Below are 21,234 nucleotides of genomic sequence, written 5' to 3' on the forward strand. Positions count from 1 at the left end.
TAGATCTGCCTCATTAATCCCTCTGTCTGTCTGCCTTCACAGAGATAATGTTTGCTTCAAAGAGATGACTTGTTGTTCTTTGAGTAAATCACAAATCTAACTGCATGTTGAGGCTAAGGCCTCTACAGAGACAATATGTGGGAACCGTATGAGAACTGTGATTGGTTGGCATGGGCTGCCTGTGTTTTCTGATGACGCGTTAATCCAGTTGAAAACTTATCTCCTCCTTTTTATTCTCATCCTCATTTTCAACTACAGCTATCCCATAACATTACTGTTGCACTGATATCAAGTTCTACATGAACACCAACCTCAGCCTCACCCTCCCAATCTGCGACTAAGCCTGAGCTTTAACTTCAGCCTAAACCTTAGTCTCAACCTGCAGCCCTCCATCTGTCCACCAGACATCCTCCTCCTGTCGGGGGAGAGATTGGCACAATATCTGGTTGTCAGACATCTAAAATTAGAGTGCCAGACAGATTCTTTTCCCTAGTGTGTATGTGTGTGGTAAGATAAGACGGGAAGATGACAAAGTGCCACACACTAATTAGTCTCTCCCCGTGGATGGGAGGACAAGGAGAGAGGAGTGTTGATGAAAGGAGGACAGGACACAAGAGACTGGGAAAGTGGGGATGGAAAAAGTGATGGGAGAAGGACAGAAAGTCAAGATGGAAAGATGGAGAGTGAAGAAAATACAAGCCAGGCAGAGCATGGAGGAGGAGAAGGGCAAAACTAACGAGAAGGAGAAACGAATAGAGAGACATGAAAACAACAAAAGGAGGGACCAAATCAAGAGAGACAGAGCAAGAGGACAGATAGAGAAGGGAAAATGGAAAAACAGAGGCTGAATGAGAAAAATGCTAAACCTAAATCCAAATAAAAGCCCAAGAGAGACACAAAATAAGACAGTGAGAAAGAAAAAGACAGACATAACAAAGACGGAGTGAAGTCAGAGACAGTACCTTCCCCTTCTTCTTTGATAGACTTGGGTTCGGAGACAGAAAAACACTGCATGGTCTCGTACTTCTGCTGCGACGCGTCCTGCTGGTCAGACGCTGGCCGGCCTTCGGCGTCGGCGTGAGGGTTGATCAGCATGCGACAGTTGAAGGTGTGGCTGTTCCTGCTGGACGAATCGCTGCTGCGGTGATTGACTGGGAGACAAAGAGAGACGACCAACCAGGAAGGATTTAGAAGCTGTCAACATGAAGCTCCTATCTGAGCCTTTTCCATCAAGGTCGGTCAAAAATATTGGGGTATTACCCAAGCTCTTGGGTAGGAGGTTCTTCACAAACTCGGCATGATCTCCAACATGCAGCACGCTGTAGACGCTCGTATTCATCAGCTCCTCCTGCTGGTACCGCAAATACTGGCTGACGTTCTCCGAGACAAACACGATGTTGCCCTCCATGTTGACCACAAAAAAGAAGCCATCCAGGGCCTGAGGGGTGAGGGAAGAGCGAGAGGGCAGAGGAGGCAGGGAGAAGGAGGTGAAGGGGGAGGAATGAGGACAAGAGCAGGAAGGTAGAGGAGAAAGACGAGACGGTTGAACAGAGAGATGAGATGGCAAGTAGAGATAAGAGCAGAGAGGAGAAAATGGAAGTGGTGTCGATATTGGGGATGTTTGGAGAGAGGGAGGAGGAAGAAGAGAAAGTAGAGGGAGATTAGAGGAGGAAGAAAAGGTATAAGACCAGCAGGAGGGAGAGAGGGGAGAGAAGGCATGAGGACAGAAGAAGGTAAAGAGGGATAAAGAGCAGAGATCTGATGTTAATTAAAGTTCTTCTGAACTTTCCACCCAAAGCTGATTAGACTCAATTAACAGATGTGAATGTGAAACTTGAGCTTTTACTCCTCCGGTTTGGGTTTGACTGCCTGCTGAAAATGCATCATAGAATACCACTCAATCAAAGTTTAACCATTTACTCTCATTTCATCAGCATTTCGTTTCACTTTTGACGTTTTATTGGCAGACGTGTATTCTGACACTCCGCAGAGGACCGTGTTCACTGTAACCTGTGGAGTGTGTGTTTCAACATGGCTCCTCCTTTTAAAATAAATCTGGGTATTTTTCCTGAAAACTGATACAAATTTAGAAAATGCTCCTTAATTACACCTCAGAAAACACCAAGCATTACCTGCAGCATGCTCTTTCATTTCAGATATGACAGCACGTCTACATTGGCTTTTCTAGCACTGTGTGTTTGACTGCGTGTTTTCATTGGTTCATTCCTGTCAACTCAGCATTCGCCACCTACAGTTTACTGTATGCACAGACTGTGATTTGTCCTTCAGCCTGCCACACGTCTACGCAAGCCTCCGACTGAACGTCTGCCTGCTCATCATCCTCATGCTGCTGTAGAAGAGAATGCAATAGAACAGAAGAGAACAGAAAGGGTCTTCGCTAGAACGACACCTCAGTCAGTGTTGGTGGTGGTGAAAGCTATATATAGCCTCTGTGTGTGTGTGTGTGTGTGTGCGTGTGGTCAAACTCCTCCCCTCCGTGTCTAATCTGGCTTTTCTGAAAAGGTATTTATACCTCATTGGGTCCCATGATATACGTCACCACACACACGTGCACGTGCACACACACACACACACACACACACGTGCGCACACACACACACACACACACACACACACACACATACACACACACACACACACACACACACACACTAGAGTAGGCTTGATGACGGCATTGTCGCTAGCCAGAGGAACTCTTATCTGTCTGCGTAACCATACAGTACAACGCCATTTAAAGGCAGGAAGACGCTCCTGCAGACCTGCAGCCCGGCTGGTGACATCTGTCCTTTTCAGTGTTTGGTGGTGTCACAGTTTAGAAAGTTCTTCCCTTTTGGTGTGTGAGCTGTGAGAACATACGCTCTACTGTTTACATTTAGTTATCATCTGAAACTGCACAAAGTTTTTGCAGTAAATACTTATTTATGCACTTATATTGTGTATTGTGTTATGTAGTTATATTGTATTTTTATTATATTATTATAATATTATAGAATATGTATTATAAATTATAATACATATTATATAACTATATACTTAGTTAGATTTTTATTTTTAACAAACTGCTCTTATTCCTGTTTATATTTTTTGTTACTTTTTGGTTACTTTTTTTTTTTTTTTTTTAATTTTTGTATACACTCTGTGTTTGTCTGTATGTTTAATAGCTACTGCAACAAAATAATTTCCCAAAATGGGATCAATAAAGAAGCAGTCTAAGAGTCTCAGTCTACTCCCAGGGAGGTCAATTACAGGCCACTGCTGTCAATAAAAATACTTTGAATCATCACTCTAGGTGTTATCATTGCACCTCCAGCTTATGTTCTGTTTTGTGTCACTACGTCTAATAATAAGAGGCCGACCGAGGTTTGGCTGAACACACCTCCAGCATCATGGGCCCAAGGGTGTCTTTATCAATGACACCCTGTCCGGTGGAGGAGACGTCGGCCTTCTGCACCTCCTCAGCATCAGCCACTGGAGCTTTTTCTGTAAAAGACAACGAGAAGCGAGAAAGGAGGTTAAAACACTTGAGATGTCTCCGGGTTCAGAGTTTGCAAACCTTCATTGCAGATTTCTAGAATGAGTTTCTTTGTATGAGGAGAAATAAAATGAAAAAAGCAAAAGACACAATTCTGAAAGTCCAAAAAATGCATCTATCACTGCTGAGAGCAGATGAAAACAGCATGAGTCACTGGTGAAGTGGTGGAATCGAGGCCCGACATCAAAAGGAAGGCTGGTTTGGAATGAAGTGACTGACTGGATGTTGACCACACAGTGTGTTAGTTTTCTAAAAAGACATTTAATCCGAATGCTGTTTTGTCTTTAGCTCTTCCTCTTGGTGGGCCTATTCCTTTCCAAGAAAACACTGACACTGTTGTTTTTGTGATGTCGCCCTCGGGCCAACGCACACCCAGTCACACACTTTGTGTTTGTGTGTACGAGGGGACCTTTCACTCACTACGTTCACAGGCTAGTTACACCTTCTGCTAGTGTACACCATAACCCGAGTCCTCGACCGAGGTGATGACACACGGTCGAGCCTGGAGCGTCACGCAGAGCAGGTATCACCACGCTAATGTGCAGGACATTACACACATTCAGTCATATTAGAGGCCGGTCTCCACTCTCCTCCCCGGCTGTACCACTGGCCCGTTAAGCCTGCCATGGCCCCATTAGGCCACATAGCTGACATTCCTGTTGTGGGACCAGAGCTGTACAGAGTCATCAGCCCTTAAACCCTGTCACTGCAGAGCCCGGAGTGGCCGTCCCGTAGGTGGGAGGGTTTTAAAGTTGCAGTGCACATTTTCGAAATCAATACGCATGATTAATGATACGATAAATACAATGATAAATATGACGTCCTTCACAGATGTTACTGGGCGAAACACTTTCTGTTCATGCGTCTCAGCAGTGTGACCAGCAGCGAGTTCACAATGATCTATGCAGCTGAGGAGAGCTGACTGTTACAGCAAGAACGTGGGAAGCAAGAAGGAATGTAGAGGAGTGGATTTAATGTGCAGAAACGCTGCGAGCAGAGCTGCTCTTCTGAATGAAATGAAGGTCTGGGGGTTGCTCTAGGCTGGCACTCTAACTTGAAGGACTTATTAACCTCCTACTCTCCTGTCTGCAGTATTGACAGACGCACGGCTCGTTAGCTCTCAATAACTTCATCGAGAGCGTCCACATTGTGGCAGCACCCAACCCGTGTTTGCTCACAGCTGCAACGACCACGACGGCTATTTCACACGTCTGCACGCTAATCACTTCAATTCATCGATGGGCAGAAAACTCACTGAATAAATAGACAAGTTATATGTAGCCTAAAGGAGATTTGTGCTTTATTTTGGCATCTTCTTATTCAGCTTTCCTGTGTAACACTCTACAATATGATGTGCGGTATGTAGTACACACACCTCTGCATCAAGGCTTTTCTGCTACACACACAAACACACAATACAATACACACACGCCATTTATTATTAGACACTGCAGTTTTTTCAACAGTCTGAGCATGGAGACAACTGCTGAGTTGACAGAAATGGAAGCACACACATACACACACACACTCATCTTCTATCTATAATATGACCCTGCAATTAAATGGGACTTGTGGGACAAACACACCCTGTTAAGTCGCTTGAGACATAAACACAAACACAAATACACACACACACGCACACACACAGAGGCACGATGCTATTTGCTTTGGTCAATGTAAGTATACGTTCCCTCGTTCCACCAGGTGACCTTTTCGCTGCACTAAACAAAGCCGCCGGTTCCTTTCATCTGTTTTATGTTTCTGCTGGTTTGATTTGATGAACTTTTTCTATTCTTGTGTTACTTCTGTGAAACAGTTCGTTTTGTGTCAGATCCTCCTCATCAGTTTAATGCAAAGGCTGCTGGACAACAGAGGGTTTCTGAAGTCCACCAGACAGCTGTGTGACTTGTGTATCATCTGTGTGTGTGTGTGTGTATGGGTGTGTGTGTGTGTGTGTGTGTGTGTGTGTGTGTGTGTGTGTGTGTGTGTGCATGTGCTTATTCAGCTGTTGTTTTCAGCCACAAACAGCGCTTAAACACGTGGACGCCGACTGGCTGACCGCAGGAACAAAACGAGGAGAGGGAGGATGAGAAAATGAGCGATGGAGAGAGGGAGGACAAGAGAGAAAGAGAAACAGAGGGTGGAAGGAGAGAGGAGAGAGGAGATAGGGGAAGAGGAAAGGAAAAAAGGAAAGGACCAAGACTGTTGACAAGGGATGAAAGATGGATAGTAAGAAGGAAAGAGGAAAGAGAGGAGAGGAAAAAAGGAAAGGAAAGGAAAGGAAAGGAAAGGAAAGGAAAGGAAAGGAAAGGAAAGGAAAGGAAAGGACAAAGTTGGTTGAGGAAGGATGAAAGGAAAAAAGAAAGTACAGGAAACCAGAGGAAATTAAATGAAAAAGATGTCTGCGTCTGTGGAAGGGTGAGAGAGGGATGGGAAAGTAAAGGGGAGAAGTGGACAGAGGAGAAAGACAAAGAGGAGGAAAGGTAAAAAAAGAAAGGAGGATGAAGGAGAGGAGAGAATATGGAGGAATAGTTGGACGTAGGGAGGTCGAGAGAACGAGCTGAGGGCAGATCTGCCTGCTCTGCTCTCCACACTTACATCATGTTGGTCAGTGTTACATAACAGCTCTGCCTCAGTCTGTCTCCCCATCACACACATTATCATTACATATCTGAGTAAACACTCACACACGTTTCCTCTCTACAGCTCAGTTTGGTGGCGTCCACTCCAGATACCAGTTTTGGAACCGATAAACAGGAAAGAGCCGGAGTTTAGAGCAATCACTGGAGGGGATCTGAAGTTTGTGCACTTTTCTGGACTTGGTTTGTTTTGGTTCGCACAGCTAAATTAGGCTGTACAACCTGCGAGGGTCCCATAAAATTCAACGTTACTCACTTCTTTCCTTAGAAGTAGAGCTTTTCTCAGCTCATCTCTGGTCTGTTAGAGCAGGTTTCAGGCTGACTGCTGTTAAAGAAACAGCCTTATTGTCTCTGCCTGCAGCTTCAATCCACATATTTCATGTGAAATGTAACATGCAGGTCGGGGAACGCTAAAAAAGTAACATGGATGGATGTCAGAGCTTCAAAAACAACTGTGATTTCAGTGGGCTTTCTTCTTCTCTGGTTTTGATAAAAGAAAATACAGAAACACTCCACATGAACATTAGTCCAGGATTCATTTGTTCAGAGTTCAAACTGTGAACTGTAGAACTCCAGTGGGGTTGACCTTCCCTCCTCGGTGAGCCTCATGACTTGATGTGTCTTGCATTCATACATGTCCAGGATTTGGCACTATAGTAGACGAAGGAGTAGCAGGAGGAAAGATCTCACCTTGCTCCTTGATCTGCCTGATCTGCTTCACCGTCTCTTTGAGGATGGCACATTTGTCCGGCTTGACGTTGAGGTCGTCCATGTCGTTGATGTTGGCGAAGATCAGCTCGGCCAGCTCCTCGATGTACTTGTTCTCCTGCTCCCGGTTCCTCCTCTCTGTGCTCCTCTTAGGGCTGGAGGACAGGGAGGGAAACAAAGAAGTTAATACATTAGCACTAGCTGATTGCATAGCATTAAGGCCACCACAGGGGACATCACACATGCTGTATTCTTACATCATGAACATGCGTCATCATGTTTGGAGGACTTTTGTCTTTTGTGAAACATTTATATCCTCACTGTAACAGCGAGTAAACTTCCCAATAACCTCACTACACCCTGGGCTACAACATCCACGTGTCCTCATTATAACCTCAGCGCAGCGTCAACCTTCATACATCCTCTCGACACTGGAAGCACAATGACTTGTTAGCCTTTATAGAAACTGTCGTCTGTAAAAATGCTGCAGCAGCATTTTTCTTCATTGACCTGCGAGTCTCAACTCGTTTCACCAAACCCCCCCGCCTCCCCCGCCCGCCCGCCAAGCTTTTTCTCTCACTCCCGAACAAAAGCACATCTTTTATTTTACCTGTAAAAAAAAAAAAAATATCAAGAACTAATTACTGAAAGCATATTTGACTTTTAGCATGTTTATGTTTCTGGGAAAGAATCAATAAGCCTCAATATAGCTGATGAATACTACACTGTACTGAAGTTCCTGGCGAGGTTCTGAAGTGTCCTTCAGTTATTATTATAAAGTACTGCGGTATTAATACTGTATTGAAGTACATGTGGTTATTGCAAGCAGTCATGTTTTGATGTTACACTGAGGAATCAGTGGCGTTACAGTGAGCATGTACTGAGACTCTGGACTGAGGATGGAGGTCTTCACCTGGGGCCCAGGAGGTCTGACTGACAGTCCTTCCTCTTCAGAGACTCTCCCCCTCTGGGGGGCTCCGGGGTGTTTCCCCCCCCACTACTCATCTTCAGCAAATATCAGCACCTAGAGAGAGAAAAGAAGAGAGAAGAGAGAGAGCATTTTTAGTCAGAGCTAATTTAAATTAATCGAACTTAAACTAAACCATTCCTCCGAGTGGTGCCTGAATGCAACACGCATGTAGCAGTTGGGAGGGTTGATATCACATCAATGCATCATCGCCCGCAAAGAAACTTCACAGAGAAAAGGTTCCCCAGCCCTGCTTGTATGTAGAGGTATTCACAGCAGTTTATGATTCATGCTGTTAGCAATTCTTCTGACACTTAAGGTTCACCGCCATGTTGAAACAGCAAAGTTATTATAAGGTACCAGTCACATCTGTTTATAGACGTGTTTGAACAATGCAAATGAAGATCAGTTACCGGAGGCAGGAGGCCAGGAGTTCAGCTTCCAAAGAAGTTCAGTTCTTTGGGAGTTTACACTTTATGCTTCTGATTTCAAAATGTGTTGTGAAACGACAAACAAGCTGGGACGCAGTGTAAAACATATATAAGACAGAATGTGATCATCTGCTCAACTGAAAACAGCACAAAAACAACATATTTAATGTGTTTCCTGTAAATATCTGCCTATTCTGAATCTGATACACGTTTCACAGAGTGCCAAAGTTGTGGAACGCTCCAAAAACACCTGTTTGGATGGTTCCACAGGTAAACAGGTTCATTGGTAACAGGTGAGAGGATCATGACTGGGTATGAAAGGGGCGTCCTGGAAAGGCTCAGTCGTTCACGAGCGAGGATGGAGCGAGCAACTCTCACAAGCACTGTTTGTGGAAGGGGGGATGTATGATGCACCGAATCTGCCTCTTTACTGATGAGAACAAAAAAACAAACATATCCCAGTATGAGGATGCAGTTAATGTCGACGCACCGCTTCCACGAAGCTGCAGTGGAAACTAAAAACCTCACCGCTGACATTGAAAAGTGCCCTCCTCTCTACTGGCTGAGCTTGATGGCGTTATTAACCACAGTATTACCAACAGACAAGAGTTAATGTGTTGAAGATGTACACAACCTGTTTGAATGGTGCATTATCAAACAGGGAGTGTGTACATGACTCACAAAAACAATGTATCATTGTCGTGTGCCTGCAGGCAATATGTGGGAGGCCCAGTGGGAATACAGTAGGTGTCAATAATTACTTCAGTCAGAAATAGCTAATTCATGTAGGCATTCATGCTCTTCTTACATGAACATTTCTGCCCTTTAATACAAGTCTTAATGTCCAGAGCCAAAACGTCTTGATAACATCGTCGTGACCCTGAAAGTATTGTGTAAGAGTGAAAAGAAGAAAAGCATAGGTAGGTGGACAGAAACAGAAACACCCGTTGGCAGGGAAAGTTGCACCATATGGTCAGCTCATGCTGCGAGACCTTCTATCACGACACCGACGACAAAACTCATCTTGTTGGCCCAACACGGTTTGTCTCTGTGGGATTTAACAGCCCACCTTCAGCACGTCTCATCCTTGGTTACTGTTACACAAAGAAAAGATCTGAAGAGCTAAACTGTGGGAACAACAAAGCAAAAGTTCTGACACGCTGTAGTCAACATTTAAGTGCTCACACACGGGATTTTTCCTCTGTCCTCTACTTTTCTAATTGTGAATTAAAATGGGATTTTCTATTTCTGACAGTGCTTTAACTTTTTCCGTGTTTAATGTGGTTTTTATGGCTTTTTGCCTGGTGACGTTACGTTTATGTGGCAGAGCTTTGATCTGCACTGGATTCAGCGCTTTGAATGGAAAAACAACAGCAAATCAATGTCAGCAGTCCAACACTAGCAGTTATTTGCATTCTAATTAAGCCACTTGTGCTGATGTCGGTCAGATCGATATCTGTGTGGCAGTAAGTTACGATTAGTAATACAGTTTAAAATTATTTTCTTGGCATAATCGTCCGCTGACATGACAATCATACACACTGATGAGGCCGAGGGCAGCAGTTACAAGCAGGGAGAAGCAGTGTTTGTCAGGACAGTAGGCCTTTAAGGCCCTTCAATGGGCCAACACATCACCTGACTGTTACATAACAGCCGGTCTGTGGGGCTGATACTGAGCAGATGAAGGCAGGAAAGAGGGATAAGGGAGGGAGAGGGAGGGAGAAAAGAAAGGAGATGGGGGAGAAAGTGAGAAAGAAAGGATAGAAATATGAAAGAAGTAGAGGAGGAAAGTATCAAAGATCAAACAGATGAACAATATTTATTGATGCATATGTACAGGCGGGGGGAGGGGGGGTGACAGGAGGAAGACAATGAGGAGAGGGGCATCTGTTGCTCTGAATAATCAGGCCTGAGGAAGGAGGAGGAGGAAAATATGGCCTAATTACAGCAGGAGAGGAGAGACGATGGGGGGACAATGGCCAATCAGGTTATTGATTAAATAAATAAATAAAACAAACACACTTGTCACGGCAGGAATCTGGTGCAACCAACATGAATCCACGCTGACCTCAGCAGGTATTCATCATGACGGATGATACTACAAACTTATACAGACACTCTGTTTAAAAAAACACTCTTAGAATAGTTGAAGGAGGGTCTGTACTTCTGGTTTACTCACACTACTCCAGTCTGCCAAGTGAGACAAATTCAAAGATGCTATTTTCTTCCATATGTTGTCGCATGTTTGTCATAGAGCTTAGCTTAGCTTAGCTTAGCTTAGCTCAGTTGCTGTCTATGATAATGGCAGCAGCTGCGCTCTTAAAGCTCACCTCGTCTAACATCAGCTCGATTCTGGTTGCAGAAAAACTTATTCTAATTAGCAACTTGATCAATGTAAAGGTGGAGTTGCTTGTGTTTCCATCTAGTAAAGGTAATCAGTAGCAAACTATGCTAATCTCACCTTTCAATATGCATTCAAGCTGCATTTTGACAAAGGCATCAGAGAGTTTGTATTAAGTACAAAAAAAAGAAAACCTCCCAAAACTGAATTAAGATGGGTTCAGAAACACTGAGCATGTCATCGTCATCATCATCATCATCATCATCATCATCATCATCATCATCATCATCATCATCATGAGCCTGAATGGTGACCTCAGAAGTTGATGAAAGCCTGGCTAAAAGCTTAAGTCAATCTCAGAAACACACACACACATAAGGAAGGTGAGTCCCCACAACGTGACAGATGTGTGTCTCCACAACATAAGGAATACATGTCACACACACACACACACACACACACACACACACACACACACACAGCCACTGAACACAGCCGAGCGTTTAAACATCTCAATCAACGTCTGACGACAGACACGTGGCCACTTTCAAAAACACACACATACAAAAAGACGCATATGGCTTTGCTTACTCATACACACACGCACGTGCGCACACACCCACACACACGCACACAATGAATTAACACTAATGTAGCCTGCGACAAAAGCCTCTGCCCCGTTCAGCCCAATACTAATGCAATCAGAGGAGCCGAGAGCTTCACAAAGTGAAGCCATTTAAAAACAATTTGAGCCGAAGAGAAGAGACGGGGCCAGAGGGTCAAAGCGGCCATTAAGGAATTAAAGCGAGGATCGATCACACGCCGCTTAAGGGGACTCTGTCTCCAACAGAAACCACGGCTCCTTTGTTTTGAGTTCCTGAAGGCCCACGAGTGACAGGGTGAGGCTGGCGTGTTTGCCTGTTAGAGGTGAAGCATTTTCACATTAAAGCTGCTTTATTCTCACACAGCCAAGAATTATTAAAGATGGTTGTGGCTAATTCTTGGCAACGCTGCTACCAGTGATCCCTCCGTAATAACACTGAATGCATCACGCAGACTAACTTCTCATCTGTTTACGGTGATTATACAATAAGAAAACAGGACAGGGCGCGTTAGAATTTATGTAACTACAAACTGTCTTTCTGGTCTGTCCAGCTTTCAAGGAATATCCCTTGAAATCTACTTCCTGGTATGTTACAGGTGAAAGAGAGCAGGTAGGAGTCAGGTTACAGCCAGATGGAGGTCAGGTGGGGAGAAAGTGATGGGAACACAATGCTGCTAAATGTTTACCTGTGGTTATGATTGGCTGTTAGAATAATAACAGTAACGATAATGAAACCGTAAACAAAGCTCAGATAAGGTTGGTGCTGTCATGAGGTCCAGATAATTACAAGACATACTGCACACAGTGGACTGGCTAGAAAGCTGAATAAATGTCTGGGATGTGACAATCACCATTTGCATGAGAGGCCTAGCTGGACAAAATGATAGTTGTCATGGAAGTAAAGCACACTATGGGTGGTTATTAAAGTAATGAGTCATCCTCAGGCATTAGCTTGGAGAATAATTGAGGTTTTGAGCATGTAATAAAAAAAAAAAACGGACCACGCAGTCTTATGTAACGACAGCACATAATTAAAGCTAATGTGTTTTTGCAGGGATAGTGGAAAACTTCTGTCTTCACACTGAACATAAGAACAGCTGCATCTTCACTTTTGACACGTTAAATGTTAAATGTCGGAGGGCGTCTTCAGTCTTTCCACTCCATGTTATGGACATTGAAGCTTGTCCTTAACCCGTTCAGGTCTGTGCATCTTTGAGACAGACAGCTTCTTCTCATGGGGTCAAAAGTCACGACACAGCCGTGCCTCTGCTTTCATGTTGACGAGTGTTTAACTACTTTAATAGAAAACAGCCACCGAGTCAATAGATGGAGGATTATGTTCAGCACTTGCAGGTCGTAAACATGAAGGCTTTGACAGCGGTGACTGAGAGGTGGGACCCTCCCCGCATTGGTGTCTAAGCTTGTGTCTAAGCCAGCGGACCCTCCCATCACACACACACATAAAGTAGATTTAATACCCTGCAGAGGCTGGATTAAGAACAGTGGCTTCTCCCACACTGAAGGGCCGGCATCATGTGCTCGGCGGGCGCGTTTGTTTGTGTGTGAGCGCATCCCTGCGCGTCGGCGTGTCCGCGTCAATACGTCCAATCTCTTTATGTCCATCTCTGCTGTTTGGAGCCGCGGCGATGCCGCTCTGAGCCGGCGGCTTTATGGTCTGTGGCTTACTGCCTGTTGCTGGGGACAACAAGCATTTTGTTGATCGAGCCAGCTTTGTATCTGTGGGTCACATCAGACACAACAACGTCTGTTCTTCATCAAAAAAAAGCACTTCATAGCTTTTCATTTCACAAGAGTACTGTCACAGTACAAATACGTTAGAGTACAACAGCGGAGGGAAGATGCACCGCGGCTTCTGTTGACACCCTGAGGCTCATTAATGCTGACTCAGCAAACGTACACGAACCATATTAGACTTCCTGTCTCACTTCTAAACTACTGCAGTGAAAAAGAGCACAAATACAAGTTAGCGGTTATGCTAATGAGCAGAAGGCACTCCTCCACACACCTCTGCCAGCAGACAACGATTCTCCAACCTGCTGTAAGAGCTACACGCGTTACTGAAGTGTAGTACTTAGTCTTGAAAACATCTGATTGATTTTGAATCAGGACTGTATCTCCGTTAAATAGCTAATCAAATGTAATCTGTCCAACAAATTTCAAGAGAGAACAAGAGAGAAGACACTGCTCGGAGGAATTCTGTTCATAAATAATACAGAAACTCTTATATTTCTGTATAAAGTGATGCCACAAAGACAGACTGGGGGTTTGGGAATGATAGGAAGTCATTTAAAGCCTCCTTTGTCAACCTTTTCTAAATCTAAACGAACACTAAAACTGTCCCGTGACAACCTGCCTCAAACTCAGTGACTGACAGTGAGAAAACGTCCACGCTGTGACCTAAATGTCCCAGTTCAGGAGATGCACTCGATGCCGGATTTGTGTGTGTGCGCTCACTCATCTGACATGAGGGCTAAACTGAAACACTGTGCCGTGCCTGAAAAAAGTGGTCACAACCAAAAATAGATGATTAAGATTAGCTGTTTCGTTGCCTGCTGCTATATGAAGCTCTCATTTGGAGCTTAATTGGAAGTCTGCCTTAGCATGGCTCACATTAACACAGTGGATACGGTAAAAGAGCCGGAGTTTAGGTCCCAGGTAACCTCAACTCAACAACTGTCGGTCTGTGAAATTGTACTTAAAGTATCCAGTTTTTAACGGGGAGCTTGTCAGGTGGTCAACCAGTGTGCGCCTAAAGTCTAAAATTCGGTTGTTGTGACAGGAAAACGGCCACGCTCTCTCTCCAGCTGGCAGCCTGCAGTCCTTTTTGTTGAATTGTCGTCAAAGTTTCCAAAGACTCCTGACGCTGGTGTGCTGGAAAGGGAAGCAAACGCCTTTTTGTGTGCTGTGAAGTGAGCAGCCGTAAAATTCAAGCTGTACACACTGACCCACTTCAACCAGTGCCCTTAATACTGACTAACCAGCTCCCCCCACCGCTGTCCCTGTCTCAACCAATGCAGATTAATTGCCATTTGAATAATAGGACAAGTTAAAGGGATGCGCGATGATGATTAAGTGTCACCTGAGTGCTGTTCAATTTGAAAATGTCTGCTTTTTCCTTTTTAATCTCATCAGTGACAGTATTAGCATTAACTGTTTTCACCATTAAACCCAGCAGAAACAGTGAATGACGATATTATGTGGATGATAAATCTAATTTCAGGCGAGTTCGTCAAAGACGGGGACAAAAGCAAAAGAGACAAAGACTTTATGACTTCAAATAAACCGTGTATGGATGGCGTGCCTGCAGCCGGCAGCTGCTCGTTACTCTGCATGTGCAGCTTCATGTAATGTGAGAGCCTGATCGATTATAGCCCGCAATCAATAACATTGAACATGCCTGCTCACACACACACACACACACACACACACACACACACACACACACACACACACCAAAACTCAAGTTTAAAAAAAAAACAAACACCAAAGGCAATTTCCCATGTGCACCAATTTGCACATGGAAGACTAGCACTCATTCTCTCTCGCTCTCTCTCTCCCTCTCTCTCTCACACACACACACACACACACACACACACACACACACACACACACACACAATCTATCCTTGTGAGGACACTCAATGCACTAGCCCCTGACCCTAACCTAGCCCTAACCCTAGCCTAAACCTAATTCTAACCTAACCATTAGTCTCAACCTTCAAACAGTCCTTTGAAGGTCTGTGCGAAAGTGAGGACCAACCAAAACGTCCTCACTTTGCAAAAATGTCCTCACTCTCAAGGTCTAAAACTCCAATTGGTTCTCAGCAGGACAACAAACGTGTGAAACACCAAGAACAATGTCAGTCTGCCAGAGTCCAAAGAGGATGACGGCTGACACAGAGGTGCTGTATATCCTGATACAAAACAACTAAAAGCAGGAGAGCGAAACATCTGCGTCCAAATTTGGTCCAGTGGTTGAACTTTGGACCCTTGAACGTCCAACATGCGCGCATGTGGCAGTCAGGCAGTCAGAGACAGAGAGGGAGGTTTTATTTATTGCTCTCTCGTCACGTCGCGCGTGGCGGCTCAATCGTTGCGCTACACGCGACATCCATCAGCGGCCAAATGTGGACGCAAACTCCCACGTGAGGTTTCTGAAGTCTCACTCAACACAGTATGGTTTGATACACTCATGACAGCTTTGACTGAAGACAGAAGATGATTCTGTCGTGGCGCATGACCGCATCCAGAAAACGTTAAAAGTTAACATTTAGATTTGAGATTTCACCAGAAGGCCTGAATACACTGCAGCATTTTACACGCCAGTATTGCAAATTCAATTTCCCTTGCTATCATAAATGATATCAAATCCTGTAATAAACTGTATTTAATAGAGCTTATACATGACACGATGACTCGGCTGATGGGAGATAAATGAACTGACAAGACGAGTCACACAGCTTTAAAAATTGCGCAACACAAAACGAAAGCAAAAACACTTTGAGGCGCTCGCTGCCTTTTCACACTGATCCACTGGCCTGCAGGTCAAACTCCACACCGAACTCACTGATTGACTTATCTGCTGCTGCAGCGAGTGTCAGTGTGAAAATTAACATAGAGTCACAGCTGAGCGGCTTCATAAAGCTGCTTTTGCAGTGCGCGTAGTTCATACGAGTTCACGTTTACGGAAAAACACCTGAAACAATGTCGCTCGGTGTCTCCAAAAACAGAGAGGATCCAGTCTGTGAACAAGTTATCATTTTGGTCAACTGCATGGGTGCATAAGCATTAAAATGCACCAAAACAGTGGTTTACGCTGCACGGGACCTTCGTAAGACCAGAAATGATGTTTTGAAGAGGTTGGATTGACAGCAGTCTTAATTTATGGACGTGTGTAAGCAAACAGGTACGAACACAGACCTAACACCTGACTAACTGGGTGCAGTAATAAACTTTTCCTACTATGAAGCGTCACCACCAAACTCTGCACACAGCAGCGCACGGCGAGAAGCTGTGAAAATGTCGCTTTGCTTCTGATTGACTCCACTTATTCGCTGTGTACATAGCGAACCGGCTGCTTTCTGAATGCGTGTTAACAACAGTTGTTATTGAAGCAAAGCAAACTGGGTAAACAGAAGGCCGGTTACACCTCAGGTGACAGCAGCTATAGGCCTGCTGACTGTGCACTCTGTGACTGTGTGTGCGTGTGTGTGCGTGAGACCAGTCATTCATAACGACTCCTCCCAAAACACACACACACACACACACACACACACACACACACACACACACACACACACACACTGTCAAAACCACAATAATGCATGATAGCTCAAAGTCCAAGTCTGACTAAGTCAGTCAGTCACACTGTGGGCATCAAACTCATTATCATTATGTCTATTTATGACCAAACAGTGATAGTGTAATTAGTATTAATGATATTTTATGTAACAGTGTAACATAACATAGTCCATATTTTAGTGCAGTTTATAATCAAAAATGCACTCTTAATCCCAAAGTAAACAAAACAGTAGCTCCAGTCAAAACACACAGCTGAACTCGGACTGACGGATACTTCAACACAACTTCATCCAGTTCATTAATATTTAGTCATGCAGTTAAAGGTGTGCTTAAGAGGCACGAGTAAAACAGGGCTGTATTTTACACTGTCAGTTGAGAAATACTCGTTAAGCTCAAACCTGGCGGACTGTCCCTTTAAAACAGAGCACAGTCTGACAGTCACTTACCTCCGCTTTGGCTCAACCAGTCCATAACCAGTCCAGAGCCGGCCGACCATCCCATGCCGGCCAGGCAGACGCGCTTCACACCATACACACAGCCCACACCGCACACACACACACACACACTCGCTTTATATTTCCCTTCTTTTCCCTGTGAGATTACCTCTGTGTGTGTCTGTGTGTGTCATCTGCGCCTAATGACAGCTGACAAACTACATGCCACAAATCCTCTCTCCCTGTCCCCTCCCCCATTACGTAGACACACACACACACACACTCCTCCCCGTCTCCTCCCACAACACACACGCGCACACACTCCTCCCTCCTATTAGCCAATGTGCAGAAAAACCCTCCCTCCCTCCTCGCAGCCTCTGTAGATGCAGAATGATTTACATGACCTGTTGTTCTTACATTTTGTGGCAGAGCAGGGCAGAAGTGTCACTTCCTGTCGTTTTTATACAGATACTGAGGATCACACGAGCTCGTATACAAATAAGCTGAAACCTTTAACGTACGTGTTCATAGCTTTTAATACTTTTCAAGCACTTAACATGCTTATTTCTGCTGTTAGGGTGCTGTTAGGGCTGCAAGGGGGAATTCGTGGCTGATTCTCAGATATACTATCAAACAACATGTCTCCAAACAATGGAGCACTGTTGAACATCTCATCCAAAACCATCTGCATTTATTTGCTAACATAACAGCCTCCACTCTTCTGGGCAGCTTTCCACAAAAATTTGGATCCCGGCTGCAGGGATTTGCTCCATTTCCTGTTCCAATTCATCCCAAAGGTGCTGCATGGGGTTGAGGTCAGGGCTCAAGTTCCTCCACACCAAAAAGGGAAAAGCATTTCTTTATGGTTTTGTGTGCAGGGGCATTGTCATGTTAGCACAAGGTTGGACGCGCGCTATTGTCAAAAAGCTTGTAGCATCAAGATTTCCCTTCACTGGAAATAAGGGGGTTAAAAACAGCCTCAGACCAAAGACAGGGGGTGATCATGTCACGTATGACACTAACACCTCGTCTGCACAGGCTGCAGCAGCACGTTACCACGTCAGCGGCAGCAAAGGTTTCATTTCTCTGTATTTCGAAGAATAAGAAAACAAGTCATTCACATAGCGCATTCACGGCAAAACAAGACTTGAGAAGTGCGTCGGAAACAGTAAAGCCGATGAGCGACGGAGGGGGGCCGAGAGGGGCCGAGAGAGAGAGCTCGCATCGTAAGCCTCGTCCCCGTTCGGATAATGAGCCTCGACGGCAGAAAACACAAGTGAAAGTGATCATTTTAAAGATGACAAAGGCTGGAAGCGCCGGTGGAAGCAGCTGTGTTTCACAGGTCACACACACACACGCAGCTAGCACATATATTCACACACATCGCTCTCAGTAGAGCACACGCACAAAATCTGTCAGACTAGCTGAGTCACTTAACACACACACACACACACACACACACACACACACACCGCCACACACACATCTTTCTTTTCTTTCACTTTGCTTTTTGAACCTGCTGTAGTTACAGAGAACTGGTCTGAGTTCCATCAGGGTCCCTTAACCTTCGATTCAGGCTCGAAGTGCTCAAACTCCACCTCTTCGTCTGCTGATTATTAGATTTTCAAGCTCTAAAACTCTCATTCGCGTACAGAGGTTGATGAGCTGCGTGGTGCCATGCAGAGGAATATCACATTCTGCATGCGCTATCATGCAAGTTACCACGTGAACCTCAGCGCTGCATTATTTATCCTATATTTCTCTGAACAGATTCAATAGAAAATGAATAATTCAAATGTGAATTGCTTTTATCATAAATACATTTTTCATCACTGACTGAGAAATGACTTGACTTTTCCACAAATTAAGTGTTTGCATGCAGGGGGTCGTGGCTCCGCGGCTGGGACACGCACAACACCAGCATTAACCCATTTACGACATCTTAGGCCTTAGAAATGAAACGCTGAACTGAGATCAGAGTATTTGAGACGTCCCACTTTAGACGTATCATGATACATAAAAGGTAAATAATATGTCAAATGAGCTCACTCACCTTATAAACAAAGCATCCTGGGTAAACATCCGTAAAGCGTTACCTTGTGACATCATTCATTTCTCTCTATAAGAAGCGTAAAACAAGGATACTGATTCATATGATAAACGTGTAAAACAGCAGAAGCTACAAGACGCAAAAATTAATCCCCAATATGTGTCGAGGGCTAAAACGCTGCATCTTACACATAATGCAAATTCAAACAGGGGGTTTTGTCAGAAGATGTAAAGATTACTTTACGTCCCCAGTTCCTTAATACAGGCCTCCTGTTTACTCTCCAACCCTGGTGACATCACCGGGGTGTTTTCTCAGAAACACTCATGCAAACTGTTTCCACAGGCTGAGCAGTACCAGCATAAAACCTGGTGGACTTTCCCTTTAATGCTGAACGGCTTTACGCATTTTCAGGCAATGATGAAACGCTAAAGCGGATGAATAACGTTCAGTTTCCAGTGTTGAGGCACTGCTGAGTGAGACATGTCACTGCGCCACGGGAGCCCATCAGTCGTCGAGTACAGCTCGGGGCCACGCCCAGGATCAAGTGTATGGAGGTGTGCGTTTCATACATATGCTGTTGAGTTTTTACACAGTAAAATCACTGAGCAGAGCTTCACCTTAAACATCACCCGCCCAACGCTGGAAGTCTCACTCTGGCCCACAATAACAAGAAAACCTGCTGCTTTTCCCAGACACTGACCCCGCCTGGAGGACGACTCAGAGGGTTTTGAGGCCTTTGACGCACTGTGAGGCCGACCCGGGCCAGTGTGGTGCTGGTCCCGGTTCATCAAGTTCCCACTGGCTTCGGGTTCACTTTCACAAACATCCTATTTCACCAAACAATTTGTGATGAAGAAACCCGTTTGAATCTCTCCCACGAGCGCTTGATTCCTACTTTTAAGGAGCCTTTTGCTCAATGTTCAACTTTTATTACTCGTGTTACAGACAAACTGGGTCTCCGCTGAGAAGTCAGAGCAGATCACATGTCCTGTTGCTGAGGAGCTCAAGCACAGACACAAAGAGTCTACCTGCTCACTGGATGTCAGTCAATCTGTGTCGTCCCACATTATCTTACGCAATCGGGTGAAAGCTCATCTTTTCAGGAAATATCACACGTCACATGTTCTCCTTCCTGAATCTCATCCTCTCTGCCGCCTCTCCTTCCCCTCGTAATCATAATGCTTTGTGAGAAAGGTTACTATGACTTTGACCGCACATATTGCTATTTCTGGCTTGTACTGTGCTTCACGTGAAGCTTGTCGCATTCATTGAGTCACAACATTGAATTGAATCTTATAACCAGATTCAGTGTCATCCACCAAGATCCACGCTCTCCTCCCTAAAGCCAGGGTCTGACAGGTAACGCACACCTGAGGCGCGCTGACACGAGGCACTCGTTGCAATACGCCACTGCTCTAGTTCCCTGCATTAGTGCATGTCAGCTCTTTTAAAAGGAGAAATTTGGTCACATCTGGGTCAACACATCCTCTACGTATGATTGGCGTGTGCTGCACTTCGGGTCATCACAGGGTGGGTTTCACTCCAGCTGCAGACTTAGCTAATAAATCTCAACGAATCAACTCCTAATGATCACAGCTGTGGATCGGAGCACACGTTAATTCACATTTTCTTTTGCCGATTTTCACAAAATTCAGTTGAAATTCGCTCTGCGTTTGAATGGAAACTGCACAGTCAGTGAGAAAAAGATACGCTGAGGCTTCAAACAGCAGCACGTTTGATTCATCTGTGCAATGAAGTGGGGAATCTTTAGCGTGACTACAGCGGACGAGACCGACCTGACGAGCCACAGCAGTTGAAAAGTGGACATTTTTAATGTAAGTTAGCACTGTGTGTGTGTGTGTGTGTGTGTGTGTGTGTGCGCGGGTGTGTGCGTGTGTGTGTTTGCGTGTGTGTTGGGGTGGGAAGGGTTGTTGTAATCAAGAACATCAAATGAAAAGTAGTAAAAGAAGAAGTGAGTTTTTTTTGGTCGGCGGCCAAATCCGAAACATCTGCTGGCTTTTCCCCCCGCTGAGCGTGTTGTTACTGAGTGTGCATGTTGTCTGTGTGTGTCCTTCAGTGTGTGTGTGTGTGTGTGTGTGTGTGTGTGTGTGTTGGGGTGAAACAGCCGCCCTCTCAGTCAGACACAGCAGACACAAACAGCACAACACTTCAACATGCACCTGCCG

General features: G+C 44.8%; 1 protein-coding gene across 4 annotated transcripts in view; it reads right to left on the minus strand.

Annotated features, from left to right (window-relative positions):
• Positions 1–21,234, minus strand: part of LOC143329190 (nuclear receptor coactivator 2-like) — a 44,887-nt gene that overhangs the window by 16,304 nt on the left and 7,349 nt on the right. For 3 of the 4 annotated variants that reach the window (XM_076744976.1, XM_076744977.1, XM_076744973.1), the window contains exons 1-6: positions 17,011–17,181; positions 7,814–7,924; positions 6,883–7,055; positions 3,398–3,501; positions 1,261–1,438; positions 963–1,151 (exon numbers count right to left, since the gene is read on the minus strand). In XM_076744976.1, coding sequence (XP_076601091.1) covers positions 963–1,151; positions 1,261–1,438; positions 3,398–3,501; positions 6,883–7,055; positions 7,814–7,905 — 736 coding nt within the window. In that variant the 5' untranslated portion in view covers positions 7,906–7,924; positions 17,011–17,181. Of the gene's footprint in view, positions 1–962; positions 1,152–1,260; positions 1,439–3,397; positions 3,502–6,882; positions 7,056–7,813; positions 7,925–17,010; positions 17,182–21,234 lie in introns of those variants that run through there. The other variant, XM_076744974.1, reaches the window with a different exon arrangement.

This window comes from Chaetodon auriga, chromosome 12 (assembly GCF_051107435.1).
Source record: "Chaetodon auriga isolate fChaAug3 chromosome 12, fChaAug3.hap1, whole genome shotgun sequence".
In the NCBI taxonomy this organism is placed as follows: Eukaryota; Metazoa; Chordata; class Actinopteri; order Chaetodontiformes; family Chaetodontidae; genus Chaetodon; species Chaetodon auriga.